At 52.1% G+C, this 13,416-nt stretch overlaps 1 protein-coding gene across 2 annotated transcripts in view; it reads left to right on the top strand.

Annotated features, from left to right (window-relative positions):
• The window catches only part of AP4M1 (adaptor related protein complex 4 subunit mu 1), an 80,225-nt gene that overhangs the window by 40,371 nt on the left and 26,438 nt on the right, over positions 1 to 13,416 (top strand). For both annotated transcript variants that reach the window (XM_063930904.1, XM_063930903.1), the window contains exons 10-12: positions 2,067 to 2,120; positions 2,219 to 2,325; positions 6,436 to 6,527. In XM_063930904.1, coding sequence (XP_063786974.1) covers positions 2,067 to 2,120; positions 2,219 to 2,325; positions 6,436 to 6,527 — 253 coding nt within the window. The remainder of the gene's footprint in view (positions 1 to 2,066; positions 2,121 to 2,218; positions 2,326 to 6,435; positions 6,528 to 13,416) is intronic.

Here is a 13,416-nt window from a genome sequence, read left to right on the forward strand (position 1 = left end):
GCGTTGGGCCAGCCATGCCTGCGTTTTTCCAAACACTCCCTGAAAACGGTCAGTTGACACCCAGAAACGCCCTCTTCCTGTCAATCACTCTGCGGCTGCCTGTGCGACTGAAAAGCATCGCTAGACTCTGTGTAAAACTACATTGTTCGTTGTAATAGTACGCCGCGCGTGTGCATTGCACCGCATACGCATGCGCAGAAGTGCCGAGTTTTTGCCTGATCGCTGCACAGCAAACGAATGCAGCTAGCGATCAACTTGGAATGACCCCCATAGGACGCTGCAGTAAAAGGTTTTTTCCCCTATCTACAGCACAGACTTGCTGCAGATGCAGTGGCATATCCTCCAGCTGCACCTTTTTGGCAGGTACAGTCCCTTTTTTTTATGGTCTGTATCGTTTTTTGACTCTCCAAGCTTCCATTGAAAGTATAGGAAAAGGGGCGCGGCCACGCGTATCTGTACCAGTGACCACTCCCCCTTTTCGAATTTGCATCAATGTTTATGTGTACATTGTCGGAGGGTGTGTTGCTGCAGATGCAGGGGGCCTATTTTGGGGTATGGGGCTGCAGCTCCATCAGTCCCATTGCTAATTCTGCTCTGTGAAAACACAGCAGGCAAAGGGCAGAGCCTCCCATTGGATGTAACCTGTGTGGGAGGGCGTTTCTCACCCTGGACTGGGTGTGATATACCTGCCACTAACCCAATGAGAGCTCCTAGCCACGCCCAGTGTTAGAGACCCAGGCACAGAATCACAGGGCTATTATATAGGAGATGCTTCCTCATACAATTATCTTCAATACACCGTACAGTGCGATATCCTTGGCGTGAGTGAGCCAAATGGTTCCGTGAAACTCTGCTAACGTTGGGCGTCTTCTTTTTTTTTGTTGCTGAAAAGCATCTTAGTCACAGCGCAATGCGGCTAGGACGCACAAGGAGACTTCTGCCGATTAATGTTATATGACACTTGTATACTGTGACTGTACACGGAAAAGAACAGAACTTGTACTGGAAAAAAGCTGCTGCTGCTACATTGTAGCACTTCATATACAGATTCAGAGACTCAGGAACAGATGTACTAAGCCTGGAGAAATGATAAAGAAGAAGGTGATAATGCACCAGCCAATCAGCTCCTAACTGTCATGTTACAGGCTGGGTTTGGAAAATGACAGTTAGGAGCTGATTGGTTGGTGCTTTAGCACCTTCCACTTTATCACTTCTCCAGGCTGAATACATCTGCCCCTCAGTCGCACACAGATATACAAGGGTCATATATCACATTACTCAGCAGTTTCCTCGTGCATCCTAGTCGCATTGCATTGCGACTAAGACGCATTTTTGGCAAAAGAGAAGCAAAAAAAGACGCCCGGCGCTAGAAGATTCTCACGTGACCTGGTGTGTCAAGAGGGGCTTTGTGCCGTGACTGCAGCATAGATGTATGAGAACACATCTGTGTATGAAAAAGTTTCAGGAGTTGAACAGAACAGGGCCCGTCAGAGGACATTAGTTGCCGCTTCAGTACAGAGTATTTCTGTAAGGGCTGAAGTAACCATTAGGCACCACGGGCTTGTGCCTAGGGGTGGCCGAGTATGAGAGGCCACTCGTTCCCCACACAGTACATGAGAAAGTATAACTGGTTTAGCTCTAACTTATGTTTCCCCAGCGGCAAAACTACGGGGTATTGCTACTGGTTGGGGCAACAAAATGTTTGGCCCTACAGGCTCTAAAGACATTAACCCACTACACTGCTGAGGACAAGTGGGACTCACCAGGCAGGTGTTCTACATGACTGCAAAGGGCCGAGTCCTACTTGTCCTCTACGGCGCACAGGGAAGAGAGAAAACACAATTGATATTCCCTTCCACCCGACAGAGGAAGTAGACAGGGCAAGTGACAAACGTAATGTCCCAGAGCATCTGGCACTAGGGGGAACGAGTCCAGGGATGTGGCTGGTTTTAAAAGAACCTCTGTCCCTCATCCTGGCTCTTCCAGACATGATGCACCCTTGCCTGCAAAAATAAAAGTAATGTGGACGCTTTGTACATTGATTTCCCATCTGCTTTATCTTTCAGAACTGAGAATTGGGCTGAGCGATGAGTTCTGTGTGGGCAGCTCGGAGTTGAGAGGTGAGTGTGAGGAGAGGTCATTGTGCTGCCATTCCCCGTCCCACCACTCTTACGAGGAGCCTGGCTTTCCTGCCTCCTAATTATGTCTGTCTGCGCAGGCTACGGCTCTGCGGTTCGGGTGGACAGCTGTCAGTTCCACGAGTCTGTGAAGCTGGACGAGTTTGAGGTCAGCCGGATCCTGAAGGTTCTCCCGCCCCAGGGAGAGGTGAGATATGTTTGGGTACATCTGTCTCTGCTGAATGACGCCCAGGTGTAATATTGCCAGCCCTGAGACGTATGCCGGAGCACACGCTATGGACACACTAGTCACAAGAAGAAACATTTGTGTATTCGACTTCAGGTTCTTATCGTAGACTTTGAGCAAATTGTGAATTTCCATCTACCAGCCAGGTTACAGATAATGCTGGTCGGGTCTGGCTGAAAGCTAACCTGGTTAAATACCTCTGTGAGTAGTTGGGTGGTATGCTGGGGCAGAGGGAACAGCCCCCAAAGTGCTAGCCAGGAATAATAACACAGGATTTAGTCTGCGCACCTCAAATGTGTCAAATGTATGAAAAGGTGTAACAGCGGTGCAACTAGCGCCACTGCATACCGGACGAGAACGAGGGAGCACACTGCAGATTCACTGATAGTTATACACAGACAATTTGTGCAAAAGACTCTATACTATTCCTGTGTAATACAGTATATGACATAAACATGAGGTTATTCATGCACAATGAGGAAATGTTGACGTTAGAATGTCGACAAAAGTGTGTGTCCCTGTGCAGTGCTCACTTACTTGGTAGCGGATCTCTGGCAGTGTCTTCTGGCTCTGGTGGTCTTCTGTCCAGCAGCCTAAACCTAGCCCTCCCACTAGTGCCTAACCCTCCCAGGCCATAACCTAACCTTCCCAGCCCATACCCCTACCCAGTGCCTAACCCTCCCAGCCCATAACCTAACCCCCCCCCACCCAGTGCCTAACCCTCCCAGCCCATGCCCCTACCTCCACCCAGTGCCTAACCCTCCCAGCTCATAACCTAACCGACACACCCAGCCCATAACCTAACCGACCCATCCAGTGCCTAACCTTCCCAGCCCATACCCCTACCCAGTGCCTAACCCTCCCAGCCCATAACCTAACCCCCCCACCCAGTGCTTAACCCTCCCAGCCCATACCCCTACCCAGTGCCTAAACCTCCCAGCCCATACCCCTACCCAGTGCCTAACCCTCCCAACCCATGCCCCTACCTCCACCCAGTGCCTAACCCTCCCAGCCTATACCCCTACCCCCATTCAGTGCCTAACCCTCCCAGCCCATACCCCAACCCTCCTACCCCCATCCAATGCCTAACCCTCCCAGCTCATACCCCTACCCAGTGCCTAACCCTCCCAACCCATGCCCCTACCTCCACCCAGTGCCTAACCCTCTCAGCCCATACCCCCATCCAGTGCCTAACCCTCCCAGCCCATACCCCAACCCCCCATACCCAGTGCCTACCCTCCCAGCCCATACCCCAACCCCCCATACCCAGTGCCTACCCTCCCAGCCCATACCCCAACCCTCCTACTCCCATCCAATGCCTAACCCTCCCAGCCCATACCCCAACCCCCCATACCCAGTGCCTACCCTCCCAGCCCATACCCCAACCCTCCTACTCCCATCCAATGCCTAACCCTCCCAGCCCATACCCCAACCCCCCTATCCCCATCCAATACCTAACCCTCCCAGCCCATACCCGACCAGTGCCTAACCCTCCCAGCCCATACCCCAACCCAGTACCTAACCCTCCCAGCCCATACCCCCACCCAGTGACTAACCCTTCCAGCCTATACACCAACCCCCCTACCCAGTGCCTACTTTCCCAGCCCATACCCCAACCCTCCTACCCCCATCAAATGCCTAACCCTCCCAGCCCATACCCCAACCCTCCTACTCCCATCCAATGCCTAACCCTCCCAGCCCATACCCCAACCCCCCTATCCCCATTCAATACCTAACCCTCCCAGCCCATACCCGACCAGTGCCTAACCCTCCCAGCCCATACCCCAACCCAGTACCTAACCCTCCCAGCCCATACCCCCACCCAGTGACTAACCCTCCCAGCCTATACACCAACCCCCCTACCCAGTGCCTACCCTCCCAGCCCATACCCCAACCCTCCTACCCCCATCAAATGCCTAACCCTCCCAGCCCATACCCCAACCCCCCTCCAATACCTAACCCTCCCAGCCCATACCCGACCAGTGCCTAACCCTCCCAGCCCATACCCCAACCCCCCTACCCAGTACCTAACCCACCCAGCCCATACCCGCACCCAGTGCCTAACCCTCACAGCCCATACCCCTTCCCCCAACCAGTGCCTAGCCCTCCAAGCCCATAACCTAACAACCATCCCCCAGTGCCTAACCCTCCCAGCCCATACCTCAACCCCCATCCAGTGCCTAACCCTCCCAGCTCATACCCGTACCCAGTGCCTAACCCTCCCAGCCCATACCCCAACCACCATCCAGTGCCTAACCCTCCCAGCCCATACCCCAACCCGTGCCTAACCCCTCCCCAGCCCATATCCCAACCCCCCCCTATCCCCAACCAGTGCCTAACCCTCCCAGCCCATACCCCTACCCCCAACCAGTGCCTAGCCCTCCAAACCCATAACCTAACAACCATCCCCCAGTGCCTAGCCCTCCAAACCCATAACCTAACAACCATCCCCCAGTGCCTAACCCTCCCAGCCCATACCTCAACCCCCATCCAGTGCCTAACCCTCCCAGCTCATACCCGTACCCAGTGCCTAACCCTCCCAGCCCATACCCCAACCACCATCCAGTGCCTAACCCTCCCAGCCCATACCCCAACCCGTGCCTACCCCCCCCCAGCCCATATCCCAACCCCCCCTATCCCCAACCAGTGCCTAACCCTCCCAGCCCATACCCCTACCCCCAACCAGTGCCTAACCCTCCCAGCCCATATCCCAACCCTCCTACCCCATCCAACGCCTAACCCTCCCAGCCCATACCCCAACCAAATACCTAACCCTCCCAGCCCATACCCGACCAGTGCCTAACCCTCCCAGACCATACCCCAACCCCCCTACCCAGTGCCTAACCCTCCCAGCCCATACCCCCTACCCAGTGCCTAACCCTCCCAGCCCATACCCCAACCCCCCTACCCAGTGCCTACCCTCCCAGCCCATACCCCAACCCTCCTACCCCCATCCAATGCCTAACCCTCCCAGCCCATACCCCAACCCAATACCTAACCCTCCCAGCCCATACCCCAACCCCCCTACCCAGTACCTAACCCTCCAAGCCCATACCCCAACCCAGTGCCTAACCCTCCCAGCCCATACCCCCACCCAGCGACTAACCCTCCCAGCCCATACCCCCAACCAGTGCCTAGCCCTCCAAGCCCATAACCTAACAACCTTCCCCCAGTGCCTAACCCTCCCAGCCCATACCTCAACCCCCATCCAGTGCCAAACCCTCCCAGCCCATACCCCTACCCAGTGCCTAACCCTCCCAGCCCATACCCAAACCCCCATCCAGTGCCTAACCCTCCCAGCCCATACCCCAACCCCCCTACCCCCAACCAGTGCCTAACCCTCCCAGCCCATACCCCAACCAGTAACTAATCCTCCCAGCCCATACCCCTACCCCCAACCAGTGCCTAACCCTCACAGCCCATATCCCAATCAGTGCCTAACCCTCCCAGCTCATAACCTAACAACCTTCCCCCAGTGCCTAACCCTACCTCCTGGTGCCTGACCCTTCCAGGCCATAACCTACCCCCCCCCCCCCCCCCCAATCCGGTGCCTAAACCTCCAACCCCATAACCTAGCCCCGCCTCCCTTCCCTGGTGCCTAACCCTCCCGGTCTAAACCTAACCTTTGCCCTAGTGCCTAACCCTCCCACACCGTAGCATAACCGTAACCCTAGTGCTTAACCCTCCCCTACTACGGCCTAGCTCTAACCCTCCACTCTATATCAATATTTCACATGTCCACATTGTGAACATGACGACATTCTCCAGATGTTGACATATTGTTTGTTAACATAACTTGATTTGGTGTCAACATAATTAATGTTGACATAGTGACTGCATGCCATGATTAGTATGTCTGTAATCTCTAGAGCCTACTCCTGCAGTCTGTGGTGCAGTATGTAACGTTAGTGACAGCATAGATGCATATAACACAGGGGAATGAATATCCTTCCCTCTCCGTCTTATTTGTTTGCCAGACCTGAATACAATCCAGCATTGTGTCACTATTTTACAGCTAGTCTTTTACGTCTCGTGTTGTTTTTCGTTGTCGCGTCTTTGTGTCAATTTCAGCTTATAGTGATGCAGTACCAGATCGCGGACAGTCTCACCACCGTCCTCCCGTTTCATCTGTTTCCCAGCCTGGAGAGAGATCCCGGCAGCAGGTAAGGTGGCCGCAGACGTCTCATGGGTAGGAAAAATAAGATTTTAAACCTACCGGTAAATCTTTTTCTCGTAGTCCGTAGAGGATGCTGGGACTCCGTAAGGACCATGGGGATAGACGGGCTCCGCAGGAGACATGGGCACTTTAAGAAAGACTTTGGATCTGGGTGTGCACTGGCTCCTCCCTCTATGCCCCTCCTCCAGACCTGTTAGAGAAACTGTGCCCAGAGGAGACGGACAGTACGAGGAAAGGATTTTAGGTAATCTAAGGGCAAGATTCATACCAGTCCACACCAATCACACCGTATAACCTGTGATATACAATCTAGTTAACAGTATGAACAAGAACATACCATTGGTCCATAACCGACAAAACTATAACATAACCCTTATGAAAGCAATAACTATATACAAGTCTTGCAGAAATAGTCCGCACTTGGGACGGGCGCCCAGCATCCTCTACGTACTAAGAGAAAAAGATTTACCGGTAGGTTTAAAATCTTATTTTCTCTAACGTCCTAGTGGATGCTGGGGACTCCGTAAGGACCATGGGGAATAGACGGGCTCCGCAGGAGACAGGGCACTTTAAGAAAGAATTTGGATACTGGTGTGCTCTGGCTCCTCCCTCTATGTCCCTCCTCCAGACCTCAGTTTGAATCTGTGCCCGGACGAGCTGAGTGCTACTTAGTGGGCTCTCCTGAGCTTACTATAAGAAAGTATTTTGTTAGGTTTTTTTATTTTCAGAGAGATCTGCTGGCAACAGACTCTCTGCAGCGTGGGACTGAGGGGAGAGAAGCAGCCCTACTCACTGAAGATAGGTCCTGCTTCTTAGGCTACTGGACACCATTAGCTCCAGAGGGATCGTACACAGAATCTCACCCTTTGTCGTCCGATCCCGGAGCCGCGCCGCCGTCCCCCTCGCAGAGCCGGAAGACAGAAGCCGGTGACAGAAGCAAGAAGACTTCAAAAGCGGCGGCAGAAGACTCCAGTCTTCAATCTGAGGTAGCGCACAGCACTGCAGCTGTGCGCCATTGCTCCCACATTAAACCCACACACTCCGGTCACTGTAGGGCGCAGGGGGGGGGCGCCCTGGGCAGCAATTAGGAACCTCTTGGCAAAAGCAGCATATATAGTTGGGTACTGTATATATGCATGAGCCCCCACCATTTTTTACACACAAACGCGGGACAGAAGCCCGCCGCTGAGGGGGCGGGGCTTCTTCCTCAGCACTCACCAGCACCATTTTCTCTCCACAGCTCCGCTGAGAGGAAGCTCCCCAGGCTCTTCCCTGCAGAAACACTGTAGAAGAGGGTAAAAAGAGGGCACATAAATTAGGCGCACAAAAGCTTTATATACAGAAGCTACTGGGTTAACACTAAGTTACTGTGTGATTCCTGGGACATATAGCGCTGGGTTGTGTGCTGGTATACTCTCTCTCTGTCTCTACAAAGGGCCTTGTGGGGGAACTGTCTTCAAAAAAGAGCATCCCCTGTATGTGTGTGGTGTGTCGGTACGCTTGTGTCGACATGTTTGACGAGGAAGGCTATGCGGGAGCAAATGAATGTGGGGTCGCCGCCGACACCTGAGTAGATGGATATGTGGAAGGTTTTAAATGATAATGTGCATTCCTTGCATAAAAAGTTGAAACCTTAGGACAGTCGGGGGTCACAGCCCATGCCTGATCCTATGTCGCAGAGGCCGTCAGGGTCTCAGAAACGCCCACTATCCCAAATTGTTGACACAGATACCGACATGGCTTCTGACTCGTGTCGATTGCGATGATGCAAAGTTACACAGCCTAAATTGGCAAAAGCCATCCGTTATATGATTATAGCAATGAAGGATGGGTTGCACATCACAGAGGAAACCCCAGTCCCTGACAAGAGGGTTCATATGTATGGGGAAAAAAGGCAGGAGGTGACCTTTCCCCCTTCACATGAGCTAAATGAGTTATGTGAAAAGGCTTGGGAATCCCCAGATAAAAAAACTGCAGATTTCCAAACGGATGCTTATGGCGTATCCCTTCCCGCCAACGGACAGGTTACGCTGGGAATCCTCCCCTAGGGTGGACAAAGCTCTAACACGCTTATCCAAGAGGGTAGCCCTGCCGTCACAGGATACGGCCACCCTAAAAGATGCTGCGGATAGAAAGCAAGAGGGTACCCTGAAGTCCATTTATACACATTCAGGTACCTTACTAAGGCCGGCAATTGCGTCGGCCTGGGTGTGTAGTGCTGTAGCAGCTTGGACGGATTCCTTATCTGAGGATCTGGATACCTTAGACAAGGATACTATATTAATGACCCTGGGGCATATAAAAGACGCTGTCCTGTATATGAAAGATGCTCAAAGAGACATGAGCCTACTGGGCTCTAGAATAAATGCAATGTCAATTTCTGCCAGAAGGGTCCTGTGGACTCGGCAATGGACAGACGATGCCGACTCAAAGAGGCACATGGAGGTTTTACCTTACAAGGGTGAGGAATTGTTTGGGGAGGGTCTCTCGGACCTGGTCTCCACAGCTACTGCTGGAAAGTCAAATTTTTTGCCATACGTTCCCTCACAACCTAAGAAAGCACCGTATTACCAAATGCAGTCCTTTCGTTCACAAAGAGGCAAGAAAGTCCGAGGTGCGTCCTTTCTTGCCAGAGGCAAGGGTAGAGGAAAGAAGCTGCACAACACAGCTAGTTCCCAGGAACAGAAGTCCTCCCCGGCTTCCACTAAATCCACCGCATGACGCTGGGGCTCCACAGGCGGAGCTAGGCCCGGTGGGGGCGCGTCTCCGAAATTTCAGCCACAAGTGGGTTCACTCCCAGGTGGATCCCTGGGCAATAGAGATTGTGTCTCAGGGATACAAGCTGGAATTCGAGGAGATGCCCCCTCACCGATACCTCAAATCGGCCCTGCCAGCTTCCCCCTTAGAGAGGGAAATAGTGTTAGCTGCAATTCACAAATTGTATCTTCAGCAGGTGGTGGTCAAGGTTCCCCTCCTTCAACATGGAAAGGGTTATTATTCGACCATGTTTGTGGTACCGAAACCGGACGGTTTGGTCAGACCCATATTGAATTTAAAATCCCTGAACATATACCTAAAAAGGTTCAAGTTCAAGATGGAATCGCTCAGAGCGGTCATAGCAAGCCTGGAAGGAGGGGATTTTATGGGGTCTCTGGACATAAAGGGTGCATACCTTCATGTCCCCATTTATCCACCTCATCAGGCGTACCTCAGATTTGTGGTACAGGATTGTCATTACCAATTCCAGACGTTGCCGTTTGGTCTCTCCACGGCACCAAGAATATTTACCAAGGTAATGGCGGAAATTATGGTGCTCCTGCGAAAGCAGGGGGTCACAATTATCCCATACTTGGACGATCTCCTCATAAAGGCGAGGTCCAGAGAGCAGTTGCTGATCAGCGTAGCACACTCTCGGGAGGTGTTACAACAGTACGGCTGGATTCTAAATATTCCAAAGTCGCAGCTGATTCCTACGACGCGTCTGCCCTTCCTGGGCATGATTCTGGACACAGACCAGAAGAAGGTTTTTCTCCCGACGGAGAAGGCGCAGGAACTCATGACACTGGTCAGAGACCTCTTAAAACCAAAACAGGTGTCGGTGCATCACTGCACGCGAGTCCTGGGAAAGATGGTGGCATCGTACGAGGCCATTCCCTTCGGCAGGTTCCATGCGAGGACCTTTCAATGGGATCTGTTGGATAAATGGTCCGGATCACATCTACAGATGCATCGGATGATCACCCTATCCCCCAGGGCCAGGGTGTCTCTTCTGTGGTGGCTGCAGAGTGCTCACCTTCTCGAGGGCCCCAGATTCGGCATTCAGGACTGGGTCCTGGTGACCACAGATGCAAGCCTCCGAGGGTGGGGGGCAGTCACACAGGGAAGAAATTTCCAAGGTCTGTGGTCAAGTCAGGAGACTTGCCTTCACATCAATATCCTGGAACTAAGGGCCATATACAACGCCCTAAGTCAAGCGGAGACCCTGCTTCGCGACCAATCGGTGCTGATTCAGTCAGACAACATCACCGCAGTGGCTCATGTAAACCGTCAAGGCGGCACAAGGATCAGGGTGGCGATGGCGGAAGCCACCAGAATTCTTCGCTGGGCGGAGAATCACGTAAGAGCACTGTCAGCAGTGTTCATTCCGGGAGTGGACAACTGGGAAGCAGACTTCCTCAGCAGGCACGACCTCCACCCGGGAGAGTGGGGACTTCATCAAGAAGTCTTCGCGCAGATTGCAAGTCGGTGGGAACTGCCACAGGTGGACATGATGGCATCCCGCCTCAACAAAAAGCTAGAGGTATTGCGCCAGGTCAAGAGACCCTCAGGCGATAGCTGTAGACGCACTAGTGACACCGTGGGTGTTCCAGTCGGTTTATGTATTTCCTCCTCTTCGTCTCATACCCAAGGTGCTGAGAATCATAAGAAAAAGAGGAGTGAGAACAATACTCATTGTTCCGGATTGGCCAAGAAGGACTTGGTATCCAGAGTTGCAAGAAATGCTCACAGAGGACCCGTGGCCTCTGCCTCTAAGAAAGGACCTGTTGCAACAGGGACCCTGTCTGTTCAAAGACTTACCGCGGCTGCGTTTGACGGCATGGCGGTTGAACGCCGGATCCTAGCGGAAAAAGGCATTCCGGATGAGGTTATTCCTACGCTGATAAAGGCTAGGAAAGACATGACGGCTAAACATTATCACCGTATATGGCGAAAATATGTTGCTTGGTGTGAGGCCAGGAATGCCCCTGCGGAGGAATTCCAGCTGGGCCGTTTCCTTCACTTCCTACAGTCAGGAGTGACTTTGGGCCTAAAATTGGGTTCCATTAAGGTCCAGATTTCGGCCCTATCCATTTTCTTTCAAAAAGAACTGGCTTCTCTTCCTGAAGTCCAGACGTTTGTAAAGGGAGTGCTGCATATTCAGCCTCCTTTTGTGCCTCCAGTGGCACCTTGGGATCTTAACATGGTGTTGAGTTTCCTGAAGTCACACTGGTTTGAGCCTCTCAAAACCGTGGAGTTAAAATTTCTCACCTGGAAGGTGGTCATGCTGTTAGCCTTGGCTTCAGCTAGGCATGTGTCAGAATTAGCGGCTTTGTCACATAAAAGCCCCTATCTGGTTTTCCATATGGACAGGGCAGAATTGCGGACCCGTCCACAATTTCTGCCAAAAGTGGTGTCATCTTTTCATATGAACCAACCTATTGTGGTGCCTGTGGCTACTCGTGACTTGGAGGATTCCGAGTTACTAGATGTGGTCAGGGCTTTGAAGGTTTATGTAGCCAGAACGGCTAGAGTCAGGAAGACTGAGTCGTTGTTTATCCTGTATGCACCCAACAAGCTGGGTGCTCCTGTTTCAAAGCAAACTATTGCTCGCTGGATCTGTAACACGATTCAGCAGGCTCATTCTACGGCTGGATCGCCGTTTCCAAAATCAGTAAAAGCCCACTCCACAAGAAAGGTGGGCTCTTCTTGGGCGGCTGCCCGAGGGGTCTCGGCATTACAGCTTTGCCGAGCGGCTACTTGGTCAGGTTCAAACACTTTTGCAAAGTTCTACAAGTTTGATACCCTGGCTGAGGAGGACCTTGTGTTTGCTCATTTGGTGCTGCAGAGTCATCCGCACTCTCTCGCCCGTTTGGGAGCTTTGGTATAATACCCATGGTCCTTACGGAGTCCCCAGCATCCACTAGGACGTTAGAGAAAATAAGATTTTACTTACCGGTAAATCTATTTCTCGTAGTCCGTAGTGGATGCTGGGCGCCCGTCCATAGTGCGGACTTCTTCTGCAATACTTGTATATAGTTATTGCTTACATAAGGGTTATGTTTGGTTGCATCAGGGTTGATCTGATGCTCCGTTGTTGTTCATACTGTTAACTGGGTAAGTTTATCACAAGTTATACGGTGTGATTGGTGTGACTGGTATGAGTCTTGCCCTGGATTCCAAAATCCTTTCCTTGTACTGTCAGCTCTTCCGGGCACAGTTTCTCTAACTGAGGTCTGGAGGAGGGACATAGAGGGAGGAGCCAGAGCACACCAGTATCCAAATTCTTTCTTAAAGTGCCCTGTCTCCTGCGGAGCCCGTCTATTCCCCATGGTCCTTACGGAGTCCCCAGCATCCACTACGGACTACGAGAAATAGATTTACCGGTAAGTAAAATCTTATTTTCTCTAACGTCCTAGAGGATGCTGGGACTCCGTAAGGACCATGGGGATTATACCAAAGCTCCCAAACGGGCGAGAGAGTGCGGATGACTCTGCAGCACCGATTGAGCAAACAGGAGGTCCTCCTCAGCCAGGGTATCAAACTTATAGAACTTTGCAAAGGTGTTTGATCCCGACCAAGTAGCAGCTCAGCACAGCTGTAGTGCCGAGACCCCTCGGGCAGCCGCCCAAGACGAGCCCACCTTCCTAGTGGAATGGGCCTTAACCGATTTTGGTAACGGCAATCTTTCCGTAGAATGAGCCTGCTGAATCGTGTTACAGATCCAGCGAGCAATAGTTTGCTTTGAAGCAGGGCCGCCAACCTTGTTGGCTGCATATAGGACAAACAGTGCTTCTGTTTTTCTGATCCTAGCCGTTCTGGCCACGTAAATCTTCAAAGCCCTGACCACATCAAGGGACTCTGAATCCTCCAGGTCCCGTGTAGCCACAGGCACGACAATAGGTTGGTTCATATGAAAGGATGAGACCACCTTAGGTAGGAATTGAGGACGGGTCCGCAATTCCGCTCTATCCATATGGAAAACCAGATAGGGGCTTTTATGTGATAAAGCCGCTAATTCCGAAACTCGCCTAGCCGAAGCCAAGGCCAATAACATGACCACCTTCCAAGTGAGATATTTCAACTTCACTGTTTTAAGTGGTTCAAACCAATGTGAC

The sequence above is a fragment of the Pseudophryne corroboree genome, chromosome 6 (genome assembly GCF_028390025.1).
Source record: "Pseudophryne corroboree isolate aPseCor3 chromosome 6, aPseCor3.hap2, whole genome shotgun sequence".
NCBI classification, from domain to species: Eukaryota; Metazoa; Chordata; class Amphibia; order Anura; family Myobatrachidae; genus Pseudophryne; species Pseudophryne corroboree.